The sequence below is a fragment of the Temnothorax nylanderi genome, unplaced genomic scaffold (assembly GCF_030848795.1).
Source record: "Temnothorax nylanderi isolate EJ_2023f unplaced genomic scaffold, tnyl_v1.0 TNYL_tig0148_pilon, whole genome shotgun sequence".
In the NCBI taxonomy this organism is placed as follows: domain Eukaryota; kingdom Metazoa; phylum Arthropoda; class Insecta; order Hymenoptera; family Formicidae; genus Temnothorax; species Temnothorax nylanderi.
Genome location: NW_027249210.1, coordinates 345,407 through 369,877, shown reverse-complemented (window position 1 = coordinate 369,877; position 24,471 = coordinate 345,407). Strand labels below are relative to the sequence as shown.

General features: G+C 39.5%; 3 protein-coding genes and 1 long non-coding RNA gene across 5 annotated transcripts in view; 2 read left to right on the top strand and 2 right to left on the bottom strand.

Moving 5' to 3' along the window:
* The window catches only part of LOC139777441 (uncharacterized), a 74,516-nt gene that overhangs the window by 30,240 nt on the left and 19,805 nt on the right, over positions 1–24,471 (bottom strand). The gene's annotated exons all lie outside the window — the stretch shown is intronic.
* Cpr27 (cuticular protein 27) lies at positions 712–3,836 on the bottom strand. 2 transcript variants are annotated; one of them, XM_071714855.1, is made up of 4 exons: positions 3,612–3,836; positions 2,865–2,962; positions 2,246–2,638; positions 712–1,743 (listed from the first exon to the last, which is right to left on the bottom strand). In XM_071714855.1, exons 1-4 carry the CDS (start codon positions 3,621–3,623, stop codon positions 1,518–1,520), a joined length of 729 nt encoding a protein of 242 aa, XP_071570956.1. In that variant the 5' UTR covers positions 3,624–3,836; the 3' UTR covers positions 712–1,517. The 2 variants fall into 2 exon arrangements, with proteins under 2 accessions (XP_071570956.1, XP_071570955.1); XM_071714854.1 differs by lacking the exon at positions 3,612–3,836 and having other exon boundaries at positions 2,865–3,599.
* Positions 8,506–12,153, top strand: LOC139777436 (uncharacterized). The gene is made up of 3 exons (XR_011719357.1): positions 8,506–8,947; positions 11,025–11,272; positions 11,658–12,153. It is a non-coding gene; the product is annotated as an uncharacterized lncRNA (long non-coding RNA).
* The window catches only part of LOC139777438 (uncharacterized), a 42,830-nt gene continuing 38,785 nt past the window's right edge, over positions 20,427–24,471 (top strand). The window contains exon 1 of the mRNA XM_071714856.1: positions 20,427–21,162. Within this exon, the coding sequence (XP_071570957.1) occupies positions 21,106–21,162 (57 nt within the window). The 5' untranslated portion in view covers positions 20,427–21,105. The remainder of the gene's footprint in view (positions 21,163–24,471) is intronic.

Genomic DNA, 24,471 nt, shown 5'->3' with positions numbered 1-24,471 from the left:
TCTTATATTATAAAATTAAGATATATTTTTATATATCTTAACTGACATCATTTGCAGAAGAAATTTATATTACTTCCGCGTCAAGAGTTGACAATATTGTTTAATTAAAATTAAAATTAAATTTTACGTACAATTTCCATCGCGGACAGTGTAATAAAGTAAACTTTTAGGAATTATCTATCGTAATTACATAACGTTATTTATATGTATATTTACCGTTATAATTAACAAATGTGATATGTATTTCCCTGCATCTGTTATGACGAATGTAAAGATAAATTGCCATTCTCGATATGAATGATGTGCAAAAAATATAGACTGTCGAACATTAAGAATTGGTGGAATGCGAAGGAAAAATCGATTGGCGGATTCGATCCAACGCAATGCACGCGGATTTTTATTGTACGCGCATTCGGAAAGGCCGAGTGCGAAGGTATCGTTAGGTCTTTAGATGTTACACAACGATAAAATTCTTGGGTGTGTCCCGATGTAGCCCGATGGCGTTCTTCGTAGGCTGGAGAAAAATGTTAATTGCGTCTTCAATCATTAAAATAGGGACTTAGGAATCTCCGTTACCGGTGCATAAATTTGACATAACTTGAATTTGCTGGCAAGTAGATTGATTAGGTTGTCCAATTGTATTGATCAATATCATTATAAATTGATCCAAACCAGAAGGACGCGTCCTTCAGATTAAATCTCTGCTATTGATCTCGTGGTTATATCCTGTTTTAATTCGCACAGCATTATATAATACATTCTTGTGTTTCATATGATACATTATGCGCTTAAATATGAATAAGACTTTAACGTCGATCCTAAATTGTTTTGCAAGTGTACTTTAGATTTTTCGGACAAAGACGTAAATTAATTCTAATACGCGTAATTGCGAAATGAAAAAAGTGGAGACACATGTGCAAGTAGAAATTGAGAATAACTAAATCATAGAAGAAATATAATTTTCCAGTAAGAGAGGTAGACTCTCCTAAAGCGGAAGAGACATCGGGGAACAAGAGGTAGAAAATACTGTCTCGTTCGAAACTCGTGTGGACAAAAGGCAAATACAATCTAAAATATATTTAACACTAGAACTACCGAAGATTAACCTATACTTATTTCTATATACCGAAGGGGTCAAAATGAAAGAAGAGAAAACAAATTTATAAAGCTAATTATATATTTCAATAAAAGTCAGAGAAAATTTCAGAAATTGTGATGTTTTAAAAATAAATAATAATTATATTTAAAAAATGTCAAACAAGTTATTTTGACCCCATTGGTAGTTCTAGTGTTGAACTAATCATAGTATCTATGCTGATGCAATTTGTCCCTAAATTATCAATAAATCAGTGTATTATCGAAAATATTCCGACGGCGACACCAACCAGTTTTACGTGCAATAATTAAATAAATGTTGAGAGCAACGATCTTAAAATATCTATAAATAACATATATACACACATGCAATATATACGATTGCTGCTCGACTTTCTCTCTCTTTTCTCCCTCTTTCTTTATCATTTGTAATTAACCGAGTAAGATGCCAATCCGGCATTGACGTCGATGTTGGTCGCGGCATGTCCTTGAGGACTGGCTGAAATCGCGAGCGAAGGATATGCGGATTGCAGCTGCTGACCTTGCGATTCGTACTGCGATTCGTACTGCGACCGATACTGCGGTCGATATTCCGGCTGGAACCGCGGGCTCACCGTTGCCGGCCGATAATTGACAGGCGGGTTATATCTGAAAATTCGAAAAATTGGGTTAACCGATTCCTTTCCCATTCCTGTTGAAGCGCGGAGGTGCGACCGATTTCCCGCCAAGTTGAGCAAGTCACGATCTCTGTACTTTCGAGTGATTCACTTGACATTTAGCCCGCTCGTTATCGCTTTGCGTTCTCCGCGGCGAGCCGATCTTCCCGCATGCATTTTAATTCGATTGATTCGGTTGAATGAAAATTGACATACTTCGTCGAGCAAAATTGAGAACCTTAATACAAAAGCCATATAAAGCAAAATCGAGAATCTTAATGGAGAAGTTACGTAAGTTTCATTTGCCAAATTTTTAGCAGAAATAATTAATCTTTATTATAATTAATCTCTCGAATTTGAGATACGCTCTAAATTTTTATGTATTAATTACGGTATATCGATGCTTATAGAGAAGTCCATTTAAAATTTATTAAAGAATACCGCATTAAAATTAAAACATTTTCGAGATAGTCTGTGCGTTTATTGCGACCCACCTCGGTTTGTTATAACCAGCCGGTGCAATCTGTTGCGGCGGATTGTAGGCGATTGGTTGCTGTTTATACTTAGATGGGTCCTCGTAACGTTCCCCGTTGGTGTAACGCGGATCGGTATGATAGATCGACGGATCCTCGCGGTACTGTCCGTCGTCTTCGGGCTCGTTGCCGTTAATGCTGTTACCGGTCAAGGTTGGCGGGGGCACGTTTATCCCAGGACCGACCGGCTCGAAGCCGCGCCTGGACGCGCCGTATTCGATCTCGCGTACATTCCCGGTGTCGTCCACGAAGCCGTACTTACCGTAAACCTCGCCGGTCGGACTCTTGGACTCGATCTTGTACGAGCCATCCGCCGCCTCGAAGCCGTAACTGTAACTACCGTCCTCGTTGTGCCTGTCGAAAATTGACGGTCCATATTTCGATAATTGTCAGTCTACCCGCATACACACGCACACACATTTGTCAAAATTATAAAAAATAAAATAAACTGTAGCTGTAGAGTAAGAATTAAAGAAAATTGCATTATAATAAAATCACTTTCACATAGAAAAGAAATTCAAAGGTATTCATTGCGTTGTTTCGCTTTCATTCGGTTACGTAATGCTGATATAGCACTCACTTGTTTATCTGTTTTAAGATAGGTACCGGTGTATTCACAGGATACGGTTGATTGTGCTGGGCGACCGCAAGGCCGAGGCAAAACAAGAGAAACAGCACCTGGTGACACGAATTTGCATAAAAACGTCGGTATTCGGAACACTTTCCAATGGCCTCGTACGCGCGCATTCGAGGAAAGTCGATGACGAGATGGCGCGAAGACGAGATGCGCTATTATCGTAATTTTCTGCCAATTTTTTAAAATGAATATAAACAGCTACGTGAAATTTAGCATTCGTCGATACTCGTCGATACTTTCTTCACAGAAAGAATAAACGCCGGTTGTAATGACAATATCTGACTGCTAACCACTGAAACATAACTACCATCCTGGAACCCCACTGTTATAAACACGATTATTGTAATTCTTCTGTCTGCGAAAGGTGCCTTTAAAAGAATTTATAGTAATAATGTAACACACACTTTATACAACTGCGAGACGCTCATACATATTGCTCTTTCACTGAAATTAATATAATCCTTGTAAAGTCAATTTTATTCATGGAATACAAAATATTCACTCTTGTAAATTCTAAATTACTTCGATATTTTACGCTAATTAATACACAATTATCATACAAATATTTGTACATGTCCCAATTACCGGAATTAAATTTAGCTTCGAAAACAAAATAATTCCTGTTATGTCAGCACTTACGAATGGATGAAACAGGTGAAAGATAGAAGAAAAAGGAGTAACGATACTCACGGGAAGACGCATGTCTGGTTGGTGATGAGGCACAAGTGATTGTGTTATAGCTTTGCGTTATACGCCGAGCAAGTCTACTTATATAGGTCCCCTTCGGGAGCGGCGGGGCCCGCCCATGGGCCCGACCTCCGCCTTAACTTCAGCACGCGAGTACGTCTTACAAAGAGATTGAAAATTTCTGTTGCACCTCTCGGGTTCTTCCGATTTTCATTCATGACAAAAATATAACTTCGTATTACGCATGATACACAAATGTTGGTAGTGATAAACGAACCGATGATTATATTAAATGCATATAAATAAGTACAGTTGTCACGGTAGTCGCAGGTTTAAATTACTACACGGGATGGTTCAGAGTTACGTCCACTCTTTTCAAACTTTCGAATATGTTAATACGTTGGAATATATCAGCTAAACGAGTTTTTCTGTTCTTCTTCCAATATTATCATCATTTGCTTCTTATGTAAATTAATGTAAAAAAAATGTAAATTATTTATTTGCACTTCTTCATTGTTCTCTATAGTAAGTAGATATTTCTAAAACTTTTTTTCGTGCAAGTATAAATAACATTTTGATATTATTAAAAGCTATTATTAAAATTATTTTTATACTTATTATTTTTAAGATTAAAATAATTTTTCATATTAATGTTAATAATTGTATCATAAATAGTCGAACATACACGTGAGAGTAATTGTATTTTAGAAATAATAACTTAGTTATTATTTCTCAGTCTGAAGAAATTCAGTTAAGAAATTACATATCACCTTATAATATGCATATTGCAATCGACAATAAGTAATTCTACCTCGACATTGCTTAAATGACTGGCAGACATGCAAGCACAAGGTGGCGTCAATCGAAAGGAGCCCTTGACCACTCAAAACGTCCTTGATTTTCAGAGATGTAATTTTGCAGTGCGCGAAACCCTCTTGTATTTCCATCTCAAGGATGTCTGTGTCCGCAAGATACATTTCTCGTTAGAGACTTCAACGATGGAGATTTTAATGCCGGTGATTTCGACATAGGACACTCAAGTGGCACATACAGCAATATTTTAATTACCAATTATTAATCCCAAAAATGTCTTAATTAAGACTACTCGATTCGGGGCAATTAGGCGTGATGTTAAATGTTTGCCAATGAAAAATTATATTTGCACATGTATAATGTATCGGAAGAATAAAGATTTTTGTTATCCGAAGGTATATGCTCTTTTTGGAGCACATTAGATTTCTTATTATTTTGTAGAAGTTTAGATTTATGTATGTCCATCTATCAATTGCAACAACAAATTGTTCTTCGCGTATTAATTATTTTTAACATTTGTTGGCATCTACCAACAAATAAGTTTGACCATTGAACGAATAAGTATATCTTTTCCAATATTGTAGTATGCTGTAACGGTGCGCAGTACCGTAGCGATTTTGTGACGCGTAATTGTACAAGCAATGAACATCGATTTTGTAATTATACGAATCATCAGGTTAACCCAGAACTTTCCCGATCATACAAGAGAACATCTTGACATTTAACGTGGCAGCAATAAGGGTGATGCGGAATATCGCGGCGCAATATAGTAAAGCCTACTGCTTTTACTACCTTGCGGCGTACGTTTCGCTGCCGTGAGAATCGTACAGTGTGAAAATAATAACGTCGATCATACTAATGCGCCACTAATTATCCCTCGCATATAATAATGCGAATAATAATTCAAACGAACATCGTTCTGAAATAAATTAAACTTTCGAGCGAAATTTTATAAAAACTATTTCGCCTATTTTTTTAGAAATATCATACATTAACTATTAAAATGTTTTACATTTTTTAAAATTGTGGCTTGTTACGACAGGCCTTTTTCGGAACAGCTAAATTTAAAAATAAAAGCAAACAAGTAAACTTCATTCAGGAAATTTTTCTTCTCTTCAAAAACGACAGATTGCTGTAAGGAAGTATTACAATTGCACTGTTCTTCGAGAAGAGTGGCGGTGAAAGTATGCGAGGACAGTGCTCCGGAATTTACATTCGAGCAATGACAAACAAAGCAGACGGAATTCCTTTGCAATTGAGTGACAGCCGTAACTAGAGAGTTTATTACCCGTCTCATTGATCGCATGTCACACTCGTTATATCTTTATGCAACGTGGTTGCGTGATTGCGTAGGTATAATTCTTACGTGATAGCTCTCGCCGCGCGAATGACCACGGCGTTGAAGACAATGAACATCCGCTTTCCGCGAAAACCTGCGGTAGTTCCAAGACCGAAAGCGAATTTTAATTCCACCGAGTTTTCCGCTCGTAACATCGATTGCATACAATTATTTCATAACGGATATTGCATAAGTGTACTTTAGATTTATATTATTCTCACGTATCGATTACAACGCTTAACGTTCTTTAAAATCTTTTTCTATAAAGTGTTATTTATAGAAATGAAATGTAAAATTGGCGAGAAAATAATGCAGTGAAATCTTTTCAATTTAAAAGCAATTTTTTAAATTATTTAGGTAATAGTATCACATCAATATTATTTAAATTAATAAAAGATATGTAGAGTTAAGCGTTAGTCGAATAGGATGATAATATGTGGTGTGAAGATTGTGGAAGGTAAATGATTGTCACAGTGGATCCTGATATGCATAGATTTACGTTACTACTCTATGGCCGGTATTCAGATCTTATATTTAAGATCGTCTTAAGTCTGATCAAAGGCAATCTTAAGACTCCATCCAACCAATGAAATGACCATATTAGCATCTTAAGACATTACTTAAGACGATCTTGAAATAAGATCCGGCTATGAATACCGGCCTATGCAACCGCGAATATTTTTCGTATATCTTGGTCGACGAAAAGAGAGTACGAAGTTCACCATCAGCCCGTAAGGTATCGACACTGCGACGTCCGAGCGAATGCAGGACTGACGCCGAACCTCGAGCTTTCATCTCGACTTTGCTGCAAGAGGCAAGTCAATCGGTAGGCTTAAGTGCTCGGTTTGATCCGCGGGACTTATCTTTCAATCTTTTAAATAAAAAATTAATACATATCTTGATATCTTTAGTTAAGGGAAAATAGACTTTAAATCTATGTATAAAAAACTTAGAAATAGTGATGATGATGGAAAACATAAATAAAATATAAAAATGTAAGTAAAACATAGCCAAATTTTCTTCTAATTTTGAAATTTTTAACAGTTAAAGAACATTTCTTGCTAAATTTGCAATACATATATATTTCTGAGATTTAAAAATCAAAGCACTAGTTTCCATTTAAAGACACGCATATTCTCAGCGTATTTTCTATCCTCGTAAAATATGTAGATCGCGATAATAAAAGTGACACGTGCTTGTACATTAATTGTTTCTCGTTAATTCGCGAATTTTGATTCATTCTGAAGCTCCGCGCATTTTTCATGTATACATACGCATTCGCCTCCCCAAGTATGATATACGAAATTGAAGCGTCACATAAAACAGATTAAGTTGATGTACAATGAAAAGGTAATCATTCCCTCTTCCTCTCCCTCTACGCGCCATTCCGTTTATTTTATTATCGTAAGTCTCGCTACATGTATCTCACGCATGCCTGTTATCCTGCCATCGCAATAAGTGTCAGAATGTCGTCATATTAAAAACTTAAGCGAGTATGCAGTTTGGGACCGCATCTCGTTCGAAAGAGAAAGAAAGAGGAGGTGTCGGTCGAAGTGACCGAAGGGAAAAAATGATCCGACAATGAATATTCCCGTCGAAGACGCTTGACTTTCTTGTTGCCCTTCTACTCGCGAATTATCGCCGCAAAGGAAAAACCAGCTGTTAAACCATTACCTTCTTTTCTCTCGTTCGTAATTCGTTATAACTACTCTCTTGTTCCCTTGTTCTCGTATCTCGCGTTTCACGTTCCAATATTTCAGGCTTAATGTAATTTACAATATCGAGGAGAGACACAAACCGCGATAATAAGCTGCTGTCAAGTTTTTTTAAAGATGTTATCGTGAAACAAATATACAGCGATTACATGCGAATGATTGCACTACATTATATTCTGTACATTTTCAAATTGACAATGAAGATAACGAAAAGTTTAAGCTATTGCTGACAGAGTCGCGCAAAACATATTTTCTCGCCGTTAACATCGGAGTTAATGTTCAATAACTCAAGAGTCAGAAATCTTCGAGCATGATTTCTATAGATATGATTACAATCCCATATATAATAATATATATTATATATGTATGTATATATTTTTCAGGTACAGCGAATCGAGAAAAAAAAACGGTGGTCCAGACTTGATTTTATTGCGGGAGTTTTGATCCCGCAACAGTTACGGGGACAGTTAGCGGGACGACGTTCGGCGTCGTAATTAACTGCCGGGTCGACGTCGTATAGTACAACGATTCGATTAACATTGTAGCCGTGTGCCAGTTGCATGATTTCCCAGTAACGAGTCAGGTGCCATTTATTCCTGTATCATCGGCGGCCATCTGCGGCGTAGCTCCGCGCTGCCACCGCGGTGTAATTTACAGCAGCGCGAGCGTAAATAATGAAAATTTCCGTCTGTCGAAGGGGGCTATCCTCAAGGTCCTCATGCCGCAGATAATGCTAACCGGGGCTACAATTATCATCGGCTCGAGATACTCTCGAATCAAGGATGAATCACGGCATTGGGAGCGCCGCGCCGCGCGGGTTCCGGCGCGACCGGTTCGACTTTATTCAAATTATTTCGTCCCGATACATCATCATCGAGAGCCAATTATTGCTCGTCCCGCGCCGTATTCCGTTTTGTAATTAAGTTGCACCTGCAATTGAATGCGCCCTGTCCTACTATGCCGTGAATAAACGACTCTTCACGAGTGCGACGCTGATAATATATAGATAATATATCAGACGATCCGCGCGCGTACCAGGCCGCCAATTAGCGACGGTTAGTCGTCCGAAAAAGACGTCCCGATCGATCGTGCGATGGGCTAAGTCGCTATATCAAGATGTTTTCCGTCAGGAAAAGGAAAGGAAGACGCGGGTCGAACAACGCGGCTCTTATCAATCTGCTCGCGCCGCGGTCATTTCGAACTCGCATACGGGTGTGCCGATCGTAAATAACGCTTTACGAACTTCTCGTTGCTGATAAATCAGACCGTTTATGATTCCAGTTGCTGCCCGCGTGTCAATTAGTCGGTTATTAAGTCGGTCAGCGACACGTCGCGATGCCGGAACCCGAAGAATATGTGACGTGCGACCGCGAAGGACGATTCTTTTGGCTCACTTTGTGAATCAGTAGTTGCTTAACGCAAAATCACTGTGAATCACGTACGAAACTATTTCCGAGAATAGCCGATGACACGTAAGTATCTTATCAGTCGTTTTTCGCCGGGCATAATAAAAGCAACGTTAAAGTGCAAAGTGTAAGTACATTCGCATCGTTTTCATGTATTCGAATAAGATCCCGTTGAATCGGCGCTCGGTGCACATTGACAGGCCGTTACGGCATCATGAAGCACCGAAATTACGATTATGGCGCGTGCAAAATTTGTCCTCGACAGGACAAACAACGAGTGCAACAAAAATTCCGAAATTATCATACGAAAGTCGATAGACGACTTTAACAAATTTAAACATGATCGCCGAGGTTCCTTAGCCCTAGCCCGCATGCGATAATCAAGAAATACGCACTATTAACGACAGTTCTCTCTCTCGTTGGACCACTTACGAAAATATTTTATCGAGCATTCTGTGAAGATTCGTGCCGATAATTTCAAGCGCGCTATTAAGTTCATGCATTGACGACTCGAATACACGTCGTTGCCGCGGGGCGTTCCAGATTAAATCCGCATTTAAATTATAGATTTCTCTTTCCATCGATTGCCTTTTCTTTTTCGCTCTCCTACTCGAATTTTATTCTTTGTAAGTATATGTTAACGCGCTTGAATTCTTTTCACGAAGTAATGCGATGCGCGTGGCAAATAATCGAATATTTTTATCTTTATTAATTTTGATCCTGCAATGATCGGTTGACTTCGAACTCGTCTCGACGGGACATCGAATGGTTCGTCTCGATCGCTCGCTAATTCTTTTGAATTCGCAAAAGGCACAACGAGACAACTGGCGCCATGTAGCTTTTCTTCGCCTGAACGATCGCACATAGTTGCAATATATTCGACTGTAGATTATGCTAATTAATTGCCGCACGCTACCGCTTTCTGCTCACGGCTGTTTTCTCCATAGGTGGTCGTTGCTATCGTATTTGAAGTATACTTTATCTTCAGATTGTATTATCTCTTGATCAGCTTTACGATCTTTCTTAACGACAGTTTTTATTATAATATAATTCTCCTACCGCCAATAAATATCACTTTTGCGCAATTAAAGAAGATATGCGACTATCGTCGCGTCTCTATGCCACTCCAAAATCACCAGTTAATTTAATTGAAAGTGTTTTAGGCGGCATTTTTTAGATACAAAACTGCTTATCTCGAGATATCTTACTCGATTTTCTTCTGTTGTATTTTTCGCAGCCATAAAGATTGTGATAAAGATTGATATGATCGTTGAGAAACTCAACGTTGATTAAATTTTCAGATTATCTGGCTGACATTGATTTTGTTTCACAAAGTTCCCTCATCTATCACTCGTAAACGAGAAATCAAGGCAATCCACCGACGCGTCATTCTTAATTTGCTACGATATAAATGGGTTCATGTAATCGAGTGTCGTACAACGTAGAGAGAGAGAGAGAGAGATATAGGTCGTTAAATGTATATTTTTCGCCAACATTTTCTCATTCCACTTGCATATGGGAACGAACGTAAGCCCGTTCTCGCTGATCGCGCTATGCAAATCGAGCTCGTCCAATTTAATTCTTATTCGGTATGTCCTTTACCGTGATATGCATTATTATACGTTAAAGACAACCATCTCGTTGTTCAATGCACAACGTGAAGCATAATGAAGACGGGGGAACATTATTCATAAGAATGGATAACGACGTGATGATTAATGCCAAACAAGATTAATGACGAGAGGAAGCATGGTTCACGCGTGAACAATTGCGAACAATCGCAATTAGGACAATGTCATAATACATCTTCACTTTACGCTGTTACATCGTGCAAGAGTGTATTTTTCTGAGTGCACTTAAAACTCAATTAACTTAATATCTTGACTTGATTAATTTCACAGATTTTAGAATATAAAAATATATTCAAAAAACAAACTATTTTTTTTAATAAAAAAATCTTTGCTTCAAATTCGTTAGAGAATATTTTATGCAGGATTAACATGGTAACGATGGGCCATTCTTCTATCTCTTGTGTATGTAATACTTTACTGTCACGATAGCGAAGAGCACGAAAAGGGATGGCGAATTTAATCTTTCCTATAAGGGAGTTGCATTATGCAAATCGATTGTCGCCGTGTTTCAGATTTCTTCACAACGTTGAAAAATCATTCGCCGTTGGTCCGACAGAAATTCGACCCGCTGCTCAGGTCGTCTCTCCCGCATCGTATCGGGGTATAAGTACCGGTTGACCTTGCGAAAAATGCAGATCCGCGCGCCTCTCGCAATGGACCGTCCGAATTATGCGGAACAACGCCCCGTCACAGAAATTGGACCGGCTACGTCGTGACAATCTTTCGATATCATAGCTTAGCATATTAATTCCCGTGCTAGGTGTGTAAACATCTGCGGTCAGAAAACAAGCTGACGTTTCAAGACGCGTCGATCCACGATCGCGATAACGATGCGAATCGGTTTTGAAGATCAGTAATCGAGAACGTTACTTGAAATGTGTATACACAGTAGCCAAAAGGACGATGCAATTAAGCGATAAATTCCGATAAGTCAAAGTACCTGGCGTCCGCAAATTAAAGTGTGCAGTAAATTTATAAATTTTGTTTATTAATTATATTATGTGAAAATATAGTGAGATTATCCGATTCGACAAATGTCGAGAAAGATAAATTGAATACTTACGAAATATTATACGTAATATATTTTTTATTGCTTTATGTCAGACTTGTTTTAAAACATGTTATCTTCTTGATTATATCTGCAGAGAACGATATGGAGGACGTCCAACGGTGTGTTATATTGCATGTCACACGATGTCCATCAATCCCTCGTAACGAAAGAGTGGAGGAGAGCAATGAGAAATAATAAAAGGGGTATTCATCGAGGCTGATGTATAGTTGTCGACAGGCAAAACGAGCTTATGATCGAATAATCGTCTAATTAATCAAGTTGTCGGAATTTGCGTAAAAGATATTCATCATTCGGACATATAGAGATTTATATGTCCGCGTGTAATGAACATCGCGTTGCGTCAATCATTGATGACAAGTTTGAACAAGTGCGAATATTTACGAATTTGGATACAATTACAATTTCCTATCTTTTCTTTCTTACCTCTAGTCATAATAATCAATGTAATAAAAGCACGTTATGATTCTTTTTGTGCGTAACTTGAATCTTTATTAATCCTTATTCCATTCAGTTTTGTGTTTTGTATTGAAATAAAAAACTTGCTTGTAACTTTAATGATTCTTTATAGCTGATCATCTCTGTTATCAATCGAATTTGTGATAACAGAGAATATATTGTGTTGTATGTTACTCTATATATAATATAAAAGAAGATATGCTAAAAGTGTGTGTTATATATTTAATTCTATCGCTGCGATTTCCACGTAAAGCCGCGATATGATCACACAAGATATATGGAAAGCGTCCAGGGTCCCAAGTCCCAGAATTTTGGTCGGAATGCACATTGGAATCCCGCGGAATTCCACGCGAATTCTATTTTAGTCGTCAGGGGCCATCGTACGTTAGAACGCGCGGTGGTTGTTCTTCCAGGCCGGAGGTGGAGCTTCAACGGACCTAATCGCGAATGTTAAAAGGATCAGAGGAGTGGAGGAAGGTTTATCGACACTTGGCCTGATCCACCCCCGACATTCTCGTCCGAATGTCGGCACTATTTATAGAGGGACGGGATACGTGAGGGGACAAAAATCCGGCGCCACGTGAAAGTTGGTGTCACTCACGACGGTAGATTCAAATTTCTCCTCATCACTGGTCTCCATGCCATGCCGGCGTGTTTCCTCTTACTCTTTGTTTCTCTACAAAAAGTATCGTTTTCCAGAAGGGCGTTCGCGCAACAAATCCCAAACTTAATCGGCGTCAGTTGTACTAAACTAATTAAAGGGATACGTTGTTTTGTCTTATCTTCCAGCGCGTTTAGTAACGATTTTTTACTGATTGTGAGCGTGAGTGTGTGGAACTATGAGATAGAAAATGTGTATCTGTTATGTTATAAATATATGTATGTAAATTTTTCGATCCAGTATCTCTCTTACTAAATGATTGCTGCACACTTACATAATAGTGTCGTCAAATTATCGTAACAGTCGACACAATCGAGTTGAGATCAACGCAGAGTTTAGAGACACTCTATATGAATGTATTACAACCTAAATATTATTTTATTATTTCCGAATGTAGTGATCCGTGTTCGTTATTATCGCCCGGTTGTAATCTTAATATCGATCTAGTCGAATCCCAACCGGATTGCTACCATCTTACACGCTGTAGCACTGTACAAAAATACATAATATATAATTCGAAGTATCGCGGAAGTCAGACTTCGCTTTTTTATGCGCGTTGCAGATCGATTTGAAGAAGGCGTCTCCATTTAGAGCGGCCTTGCTCGGCCCAGCCCAATCCGCTCGTTGCGATTTAACGAACTCATTCCCATTTATCATCGGATGTTTACCGAAACGACAAGGCCATCGTGAGCATCCTGCCACCTTCTCGACGTACTTACTCGTCGATTTTATTAACTGCTCGTGCAAGTATGTTCCCGATGAAATGCCTTCATGATGCGAATGACGTTAACCGTGTCCATTACAAACTCGCTCTTGATCTTAATACGGATCTCTGCATTCTGAAAGCCGTCACCGATATACTTACGGATTCTTCCGAATACATCGACGAGAAGCAGCAGAAAAAGAATTTTTTTTTATGTATGAGCTTAGAGCAGGCTGCACTTTTTTATTTATATTTAAAATTTTTTAAAATAATGATTTGTTTTAATGCAAAAAGATTGATAAAATTTAAAATTGCAGACAATAGAAAGTACAATAGTATTGATTAAGCTTGATTAATATCTACTTATTAATACTTTGCCTTAAATTGATAAGTTTTTCGAATAAATTGTAATTGTTTTATAAAATCGAGTTTATAATGAATAAAATGACAGATAATGAAAAGAGCTAAGAATATATTTAACTTTTTACTTTAGTAATCGGTAATTCAATTCTCAATAGGTACTAAAGACCAGGTTTGCTTTTCATCGCATCACGCAGTTACCGAATTGCTGGCGAGATTCATACGTTTTGATAAACACTTTCATGGTCTATTTGCTTGAAGCTATTTACTCGCAAGACTTTTGCTACGAATGTATCTATTCTTGACCCTCAACACATACGCACGAGCTCGTACACAACGTCGCTCCCGTCCTACGATGATACGGCTATTCGTTTGAGCGCTGAGCGCCAATCTTAATGTCAATCTCCGGTCCTGAGACCTGGACCCGCTACCGTCTTACGTGGGGATCTACGAAAACATAACAAAGTGTCGCGGGACCGACCGGCGCGGCGTGGCTGGTACCGCGCCGGCCGGCGCGGCATATAGGGGGATCCGGTCCTTGCATCCCCGCGCCGATTAATTTCAAGAATGCACCGCCATTTATAACAAGCCGGCATCCCGCTCGCTTAATGGTTACAGATAGCCCGTGGCGGAGCCGCTCCGACCTCGTATGTGCAACTGCATCCCGTATGCGTCACCATTTCTCATACAGACCGGCGAAGTACGACGCGTTACTAATAGCACTTGTAGGGATACCCGTTTCAACTTCTCGAAACAAGGTGGTGACTGCAAAAAAGGCAAGGAACATTATTTCGGATGCACGCATTCGTCTTTGACGAAAAGAGTTGAGAACTCGATTTTTTTTCAAGCGTTTCTAAAAAGTAATTAACTAGAAGTGTGGTCAATATAACACAAAACATTTGGATCCTTAAAATTTAACTGTTATTCTACTTTGCAGTACATTTTAACGTGCTCTCTTCACGATCTCAATTCACCATCTTCCTTCTTTGATTCTTCCGTCTATCATGTGTCTTTCTCTCTGTCACATTGTGGTTTCTGCCTCTTATATAGTTCTCTTGTTATTCTCGTAATTTATTTACTTTAAGGGAATAACTTCGTTGTTTTAAGCGATGAAAATTATTTTACTAATCGTACCGATCAAGATTTTCTTGCGTGTAATTGCATTTCATTTTAATGAATAAACTATGTCATGATGCTATGTCGAATTAGGGCAACGTAATCGTTAATCGAAAATCCGGTATGCTGTTTCACAAAAGTTACCACTATTGCAGACTGATTCATACAGTTTCGTGTACCATTTGTGATGAAATCAAGCGTAATTAAGTTACTTCCCGTTGAATCATAGGATATCGATACGCGAGGCAAAAGTTTCTCTGAATGTTTGTATTATTCAAGGCCACTCGCATCAGATATATATACATATATTTCGCATTGAAGTTGGAAATACCAATACCATATTTTCTACCGTTCATGCTATAGCCACTTGTGTGTATCGGAATTCACACATAAGCCTGCGCGTCTAATTGTAAGTATGTGTATGATTAGAAAGCATTCTTTGAACACACGCACATTGGTTGACAGCGGTCAATTTGATAGATTTCTCGATGCAATCTTCGTTTAAATCAAGAAACACTTATTCAAGATCAATTTCTCAAGAAGATGTGATGATAAGGTTCTTTTTTTCTTCGTGACTACATAATTATAATTACATTACCATCGAGCGGATCGTATTGCGACGCATACTTTCAGAAAAGTGAATAAATACACGACTTAATTAATTGCTTTATCCTTACATCTTGACTGTATAGTTAGTAACCAATTCCTGTATCTTGTTGAAATCTACTGACATTCGTTTCACATCATCTGATCTTTTCGCGAGGACTGTGATCGCGACGATTTCGATAACACGCTGAATGCTCAGTCGCGTGTCGAGAGCGAAATCGAACGGATTTCAAGGACCGGGAATCATCCACTTCGCAATGATTCAGAGAAAATTATCGAAACTGTTCGATAATATGAAGAAATATGCTTTCCCAGAGAATCGGTCCCATTAGAGATTGCTACCGTTCCCCTTTCGATTCCCCATCGATTTAATGGTCGCTGATACCTTGACCCGCATATTTTCGTCCCCGACATAATGCGCTAGAAATAAAATCCGTCTTATGGAAAAGTGGGGTTCCCGTGATATGAAAACTCGGTGATATGCAAGTCATTCTGCAATTGATGATTCCGAGCACTATGTATTTGATTGAAAGCAATCGGATCCGCGTGAGAGAACTTATTGTCAGTTATTAAGTTCGATATTTGTTTCTTTGATATCTAAGAAACTAGTACAATCGTTAATAATAGTCTGATGGCCAGCTTATTAAATATTATCCCATGCATATTAAACAAATCCTGTTTAAAGCGGATTTCATTCAATAATCCGCGTCGCGTTTGGACAAAAATAAAGTCGCAAATAAAGACGCGATTTAAATCGTCCGGCTACAAGATTTACGACTTCGCGCGCGCATTATTGTCCGAAGATTTGTTTGCTCGATGCATACCTCGCGAATACGAATGCGCAATAGATTGCCTCGAAAGCATATGTATTTTTTTTTACATAGGCATACATACAGGTAGAAAGAATCGCATGACAGGATCCTTAAAAGTTGCACAAAATACAAATCGAATCTGACAAATTTGTTTTTTCACATTTATTTATGCCTAATTTAGTATTACACATATTTTTTTTGCATTTTATTTTTAAATTGTGAAATAGGAGATAAATCATAGAATAATCGTTGTTTTTGTCAATTATGAATCCAGTAGCACGTAATCGATTGGTATTAAAGTAGACTATTAAATTTACGTAATTTTCCTAAGCGTCGGCTAGTAAGACATTTATTTCGACAACGAAAGCAACCATTTTTATGGGACTATAACCGAAGAAATCCGAGGAATGTATATAATGTAAAACTGGCGTTATATGTCAGGATAGCGTCACACACAGTCGAACGCAATGTTTACGAATCTCGTGGGAATCAAAACCCCGGACTTTGTCGTTAAACGAATCTTCTTTCGCGGAGATCAATATTTTTCCCGATCTCCGTGAGAGAGCGAGCCCCGAGTGACTTACAGATACATTGTAGTCGCTGCGGAATGCAATTACATTGTCCGCACGGACGCGAGGAATGCGCCGAGAATAAATACGAGTTTTTACAACGTGGAACTGGACCGTAGGCGAGACTGACGGTCCTTGTTCAAACTTTTCGCGACGATACCGCGCCGCATGTTTAAGCAGGAAGAGACGTTTGTTATTCTTTATCCACCTCTCTCTTCACCGGCCCTCCTACACATCAATTAAATAAAATATTTCTTGAGATTTTATTTATTCACTATTATATTCATATTGTCTTTTATTTTTATATTTATATTTGCTACATTATATTTACTTGTGTTATAACATTATTAAATTTTAATTTTTTGTTCAATTTTTTAAATCGCTTTCTTTTTTTTCTAAATTTTACAACAGACAGATTGCTCGTGAGTTGTTTTATACGTTTGTAATAATTCATCGCGTACGGTTAAAAATCCCTTGTCGCGATGGTATCCGAAGCACCCAGCCGCCGCGATTTTTGCCGAACACTTTAGAAACCCCTCTTGCTTCTCCGGGCGCGAGATATGGATCCTCCGTCCTCCCGTATCTTGACCTTTCGCCGGCGAAATCGCGAAACAATGCCGACGCTCGCGCGGGAACAATGCGCGCATGGATATTCCTAGGTCGCGGCTGACCTCCGATATAAGACCCGGCCGCTACGTCGCTTGGATTCCTACGAAGGCCCCGCGCGAGTAAATGCACCGGCCTCGAATGGTATAGGCACGCGAATAATGCAGATAAAGGGAAAATTTAGCGGCCCGCGCGTGCGGTATATACCGTATGCGCCGCATGCGATCCCCGAAGCATCCTCGATCTCTCTGGCGGCGCAATGATCTTCGCGAGATATGCCATGCGTCACAAAAAGCGCATCGATACCCCCGACAGGATATATATCGATACCTCACTTCAAAGAGAAGCAGTGACTGAAATTTCACACTCTGAGAAAACTCGTTTGAGATGATCTATCGTCATCTTAGAAAAATCCAATTGTCCTCGTTTTTTTAATTTAAGAAGTTGCTCAAATTCAAGAAAAATTTAGGATTTTCAGAAAGTTTTCCGTTTCTTGTAAGATACTGGTTTTTTTCCTAGCGTGAGAAAAAAGATTACTGCTCCTAAGAGTACCAATGTCTAAACATATTTTTTTATTTAAAAACTTTGGAGTCTCTATAAAATATTAATGTAATGTTGTATTATATTGTAAGTATATACAAGATAATCGTATATTTTAATGATAAGATAAGTTATGTGGCTAACTTAAATATTGTTCAAATTTTGATGAAATGGCAAACTCGCGGGAAGTTATCTGATCGAATATTTCGTTAACGATAGCTCGAGGAAAAATGATTAAATCGCAGTCTTGAGTGCGGGTTCTGAAATGCAAAATGTTCTCTCAAATATTCCTTTTTCGTAGAAACAAACGGTAGCCGAATGAAAATAAAATCGCGGCCCGTCGAGACGGCGCCAATAAATTCGCGCGTGGTTAATCATCGGGAGCGACGTTCCGAACGAAATACGTTCTACGTTCGCTCGTACCGTGCGTGATCGAGTGTAAACGCGGTCCAAAAGCCCGATGTAATTTGAGCCGCGTTCAAGATATTTCGTGATCCGTATCCGGCGTGGAAAAACCTGAAGAAGGCGGTATATATCCTTGTCTTCGTGAGAGCGCGCCACCACGAAGGTCGTCCCGCTCATTCGCAAGGTCGGTTATTCATCCGCGCCCGTTGCACAAGGATTTCGTTAAATACGCTTTATACTCCCCGCCAGTCATCGTCGTCATCATATCCTCTATCGTAACGGAGGAACACCGGAACGGATGGCCGTTCCGGGAATTTTACCGCGTCGGACCCGCAACCATCAGTTCCGCGACCCCCCTGCCTCTTGATTTTCCATCCCGTAGGATGATTTCGAAAGAGCGGCCATCTTCCGATGACTGTCATTCTCGAGATTTAGGATTCCCTCGAGAGAATCAATTTTGACAAGTAACATCACCTAATACCACGTATAAATAAGTTAGAGACATATATCACAAACGATGTGAAATGCAAATGTAAACTTGCAATCTTGAATGATTTTTATGCAGGATCATAAGAGTTTTCCCGCACAAGTTAGTTCTTTGATAATATTGATCATAATGCCACGTTTGTGACTTATATTTGAAAATATATAGGAATAAAAACAAAAACAGACAATCAAAAAATTGCAGTTACATACGAGTTGTAGTGCCAAAAATGATCCGTGCAAAATCGCTCGTACAACTTACAGCCGTTATTATCGATTACTTCACCGCGTGATTAAGATAGAAAGTTTGGTTCACTCATCCGCCCATTTTAGTACGTTTTTTCGAGATGAAGATATTTCGTAAGATTCATATATTACACCAGTGATCACCGAGTGAGCATTCCGAGGTATTTCTTTGTAGGTGAAACTTTAATGGGTTTTAATATCATTTTCTTTTTGTGCCAAAAGTTGTTAATCGCGGCATTAAACATCTTGTTAATTAAGATCTTAAATCGCAGTTTAATTATAATTTAAAGGAATCATATATGAACAATACTGAAGAGAAGAGCCGGTGCGGTCGTTAAGGGCACGTGGGCTATATTTCCAGGGAACGCGGAAATTTTATAGATCGTTGCCTGTCTGCGACCGACGGTTTACACGACCTTCAGTTTGTGGTAACGAGCACCACACGACTAATTAGCGTGCTTTAATAGGCCATTCTTTTTGCAAGCTCGTAAAACCAACAGCGAAATATCCGCAAACATCCAGGATGCAAGCGTAACGTACGTAGGTTTGCATTAATATTTATGAATTGTTTCGTGACCATTAATTATATCATTGCATTCTGTCACCAACCTGGTGACAGACAGACTCACTCACGCCCAATTGCGAAAGAGTACAAACGTTTTTTCGATCAGTAAATGCACTTCTTCGTAGTTTTGTAAGGATAGGGAGCAATTTTAAAGGGTTTCGTGTCAGTAGAAAAAATTAATTATTAGGCATTACCAGAGCAAGTTCATTAAGAGTGACACAATTAATTCTGCTAATTTGCATGTTTAGCAACTTCGAGTTCAAAGGGATTCCACAGGGATATTTTTCAATGCGGTTCGTAGTCTTGTCTCTGTTGTTTTGTATTTTAGAAATAGCAGAGTTAAGAATTCCGTCAACAAAGTGGCGACTCAAAATTCCTCGCTTTAGGAAAAATTCATTCTTAATTTCTAATAAAGATACATATCCTATTAAGATATATTGTCGGAAACCCCTCTAATTTCGAGCGATAATATATGTATCCTTAACATTCTTCTGCTCTATTCGTGGCCCCCAGGTATTCGAACATTAACATAATCCGAGATCGGAGTCAATCGGGATGAATTGGGACGTGTCGGAGGGAGCGTCGCGACGCGGCGCGGCGCGGCGCGATACGGCGCGGCGCGGAGATTAAGAATCGCGCGTTAGAGAGAGGGTAAGAGCGGGCCCCCTCGCGAAGGAAGGAAGGAGGGGAGCGCTGATAGAGGCGATCGGTTCTCTCAGATCAGCTGTGAGAGCGGCGTGGCGCCGTGTGCCGCGGCTCTGACCCGCTGTCAGTTGCCCGAGCCCTGTGCTACGGTTAGGACCGCGTGTAATCGTCACCTTTTACACGACGACGTGTCGGACTAGCCACGGGCCATCCGCGCCGATCCACGTCGTCCTCGGCAGCAAGCACGTCCTTCACGTCCCCGTTACGAGATCGGCGATCGGGCGAGCGATCGACGGTAATCGACGTCCGAGAGAGGCGAAAGGCCAACAGCGCGGGGAGCAGCGATCGAGAGCGAGTGTGATCGACCGTAATCCGACCTCCGATCGGACCCTCCGTCCGCGAGAGAGATAGCTTGGCATGTCGTTAAATCGTTAGTCAATAATCGTCGATTACCACGGGCTATCGGGGAAATTTCCGAGCGAGCGTGGGTCCTCTCGTCGGGAGTCGCGAGTCGCGGAGAGAAGGACAGTTCGATTTAAGGGCGGACGTAATTGGTGATCCTCCTCTTTCTTTTCTTCTTCTTCTTCTTCTTTTGTGTGACGTGTAGTAGTGAACATCAGGCCTCCGACTCCCGAGGAGTCCCCGCGGGTGGCGCAAACCCGGGGAGCTGCGAGCTGCGAGCTGACGACGCGTCCAGGATGGTCTGGTAAAGGAGAGCGAGCAACCCCCTCGTTCGAGAGCGCGAGAAATGGCGTGCGGCATATCGGTCGACGCGATCACCACGAGCACGGTGCTTCTCCTGCTGGTAAGCCCCCGCGTATTGCTATTTTACGAGCGATCGGACCCCGAGAGGTCGATAACGCGCTTTTACGGGGGCGTAGTCGACGGCGACGGATCCGGTGGTACAGGCCAGAGCTTTCCTGCTATCGTCCGTCACGAACGACTATTGCTACTTAAAGTATCTCGACTTTACGAGGTTCTACGGTCGGATAATAAAACGTTTCTTAAAAATGAATGGATACAATTTAAACGTGATCTCGTTGGACCCCTGTGAAATACAGTGAGATTTAAGATGACGAAGATAATGCAATGCAATTAAATAATTATACTCTTGTTATTTCATTAGCAATGAGATCTGTAGTGTCGGTTGGCTTTCGTAAAATCTCAACGCGTGTACCTTCATATGCAGAGTGGCATTCACACACGGCGCGTGCAACGTGTCGGCTGGTGTACGTGGCTGGAGTCAAGGATAACGTCGTTATCTAGCCCCGTGCCCGCTATACTTACATCGAGTATACCTGGTGGTATACATGTAAATACACAATAAAACGTCGCCGTCGCGGGCGAATGCTACTTTCGTTATGCAAGCGCGGAATGTTAACTTATCGCGGTCCCTGCGAGCGATCATGCGCCTCTTTTCTTACGTAATGCAACGTAAGATGAGACCAACGCAAAAATTTCGTGAGCCGTACATTTTATAGACGAGAGAGAGATAGAGAGAGAGAGAGAGAGAGAGAGAAAGAAAATAAATTTTATGGTATTTATATAAGTATCAACACAACGTTAAAGTGAACCCAATTGATACCTATAATCGGATGGCGGAATGTATCAAATCTGAATTAAATTAATCTGACGAATGAATAAATTACTTATAATTAGGTAACTAATTTGCAAGTCATATTAGATAATTTTTTATGAGTAAGAGAAGGGTTATCGGAAGTTGAATTATTTATACAGGTTTATACATATTTATTAATATACATATTCTTTATGTTGGATAGGTTTATATCTCAAATTGTTTTGAAGTTTTCAATTCAATACATATTGATAAAACAGACGTAGAATGAGTTCTCAAATAAGACTATGTTCCTTCGCGACATCAAAAGAATTCATAAAATGGAGATCGTACAAATGTACACATATGTCGTGGCTTGTACGAGTACCATGTTTAATTTTCTATTCGCCATGCATAAAATCATTAGCAGACTGTAGTAAAGAATTGGCTAGAGACACTACTGGTGTCTCTCGAGAGACGACATCATTAATGATATATTGGCTCTTTCGCGAATTAAAGAGATAATAGATGCAGATGTTCGTATAGATTTTTATTCCTTTGAGATAAATTGACTTAAAATATACTTTTTTAAATCAATGTCGAATTTTCAGATGGAGTAACTTCCCAATAATATACAAAGCTTCTTTGCGTATTTAATTAGGATTTAATTAATAACCAGTACTCGATCGTAATGCGCTCGTTATTCACGGAGCAGCTTTAATTAATCATTCGAGATTATTTACATCTTTCTTCTCGCCTGTATTGATTTTTTGTTTCTTTTTTTGGCGAATTAAAGGTCCTATCACAAATTACGTGATTGCACATGGTCGAGCTTAAAGCGAGAGATATTCCGCATAAGTGTATTAATTATCGGCGAGCCGACGAACGATGAGGCAGCGCCTCAATGATTCAATTAATTAACGCTCACGACCGTATGACAATTACGGGACCGCCGATCGCAAAGTGATCCGGTTCTTGGCAACTGGTTTGTTCGCGCGAATGTTTTTTACGATATGGAAGTGTAGCGTTTCGAACGCACATTTCGCGATGCATCTGAAATGCCAGGCGCGTGTAGACGCGATTCTTTTCAGTAGCTGCCTGTCACTGAAAAATCCAGTGCGATAAAGCGAGATTTATGGGTGCATAAAATACAATTCGGAACACATAGGCTTGTATACGTTTATACGTAATTAAATAATTAATTCACTAAATTCGTGGTTTGACTTAAAAACGGATCTAACGTGTCACATTTAAAATTGATGATAATTGAATAAATTAAAGATAAAACGATGTCTACATTATACATAAAATGATATGATATAGACATTGCTATAGAATAATGAATTAAGAAATTTGTTGTAAGCAAACAACTATAGGCAAATTCAATTTTGAGAATATATGATAGATAGTAAAAGTATGCTTTTGAAATACTTTGAAACGGTGCCTATTTTACTAGAAAATTAATTTGCAGTATAAGAACGAAGAAAGGTTATAAAACTACAAAAAATTAAACTTGAAAAAATTAAAAACATGCTAGAATTATTTTGAGTCTTTTTATATAAAATTCTATAAGCCGAACAGCTTTTGTTTCTGTGTATCTTTCAAATACAAACGTATTTTTCGACTCTCGTCTCATATGGGCACATCGTGTGCGGTGGTGCTATGTAGGCGGATGCATCTAAAAATTGCAAATTTAAGATGCAATAATTTATCTGCAAATATACGAAAAGTTAACCACGTTACGGCGCTCACGAGAGAATCATTCGGCCAAGGCGAATAGCGTCCAGTTAAAAAAGGTTCTTATGGACGGCCGTCTCGTCTAATACCACGGTTACAAATGTAATCCTAGCACAATCCGCGCACAGACACGCGCCACTATGATGCGACACCGTGGAAGATACACACAGGCGATCCTCGGCGTATACGAAATGTCTTTTATCTGGAATCTCGTTTCGACGTAAATGCATTTTCCGAAGCCGATTCGCGTTACGTTCATTATTCCGGATTCTTTATGGGAATTAATAAGAAAAACATCACACAACTTACATAAAAATTACTTTATGTCATAAACAAGCTATTACACTAAATCTGATATTCTCCCGCTGACATATCGGATTTCGTAGATTTAGCAATTTCTTTCTGCAAGTAATTGCTTTCTGCTTCAGTAATTGCTAACATTAAAGCATATATGGATTAACAATGTTGAAACAATCTCGAGAATTCTGCCTTCCACGCGCTCCGCTAATTAAGATGCCCTGAGGGAGCGAAGTAGCAATATGAACAAAACTGTACTGACGACACTACGGGATGTCCGAGCCGTTTTTTAATTCGCAACGTCGACCGAGGCAGTCTCTTTTAATTAACGCGCCCGCGCTCCGTTACAAAGGTCCAAGGTAATTGGATAATGAGCGGTTTAAGAACCAATCCTACTTGTAAGACACGCGGATTTAACCGGGACCGGAAGTGACGGAAATCAATGCAGTAGCATCTTTCGCTTAATTAAGTACGTATGCCGGTCAGCAAAAATCAATGCAAAATAAAGGTACATCGCCCGTAGCG

Excerpts from the sequence above, each read along its gene's own strand:
- Cpr27 (XM_071714854.1), bottom strand. The coding sequence starts at position 3,031 with ATGCGCGCGTACGAGGCCATTGGAAAGTGTTCCGAATACCGACGTTTT. Across the intron at positions 2,639-2,864 it reads ATCTTAAAACAGATAAACAA|GCACAACGAGGACGGTAGTT; the intron begins GTGAGTGCTATA and ends AATTTTCGACAG. Across the intron at positions 1,744-2,245 it reads GCTGGTTATAACAAACCGAG|ATATAACCCGCCTGTCAATT; the intron begins GTGGGTCGCAAT and ends TCGAATTTTCAG.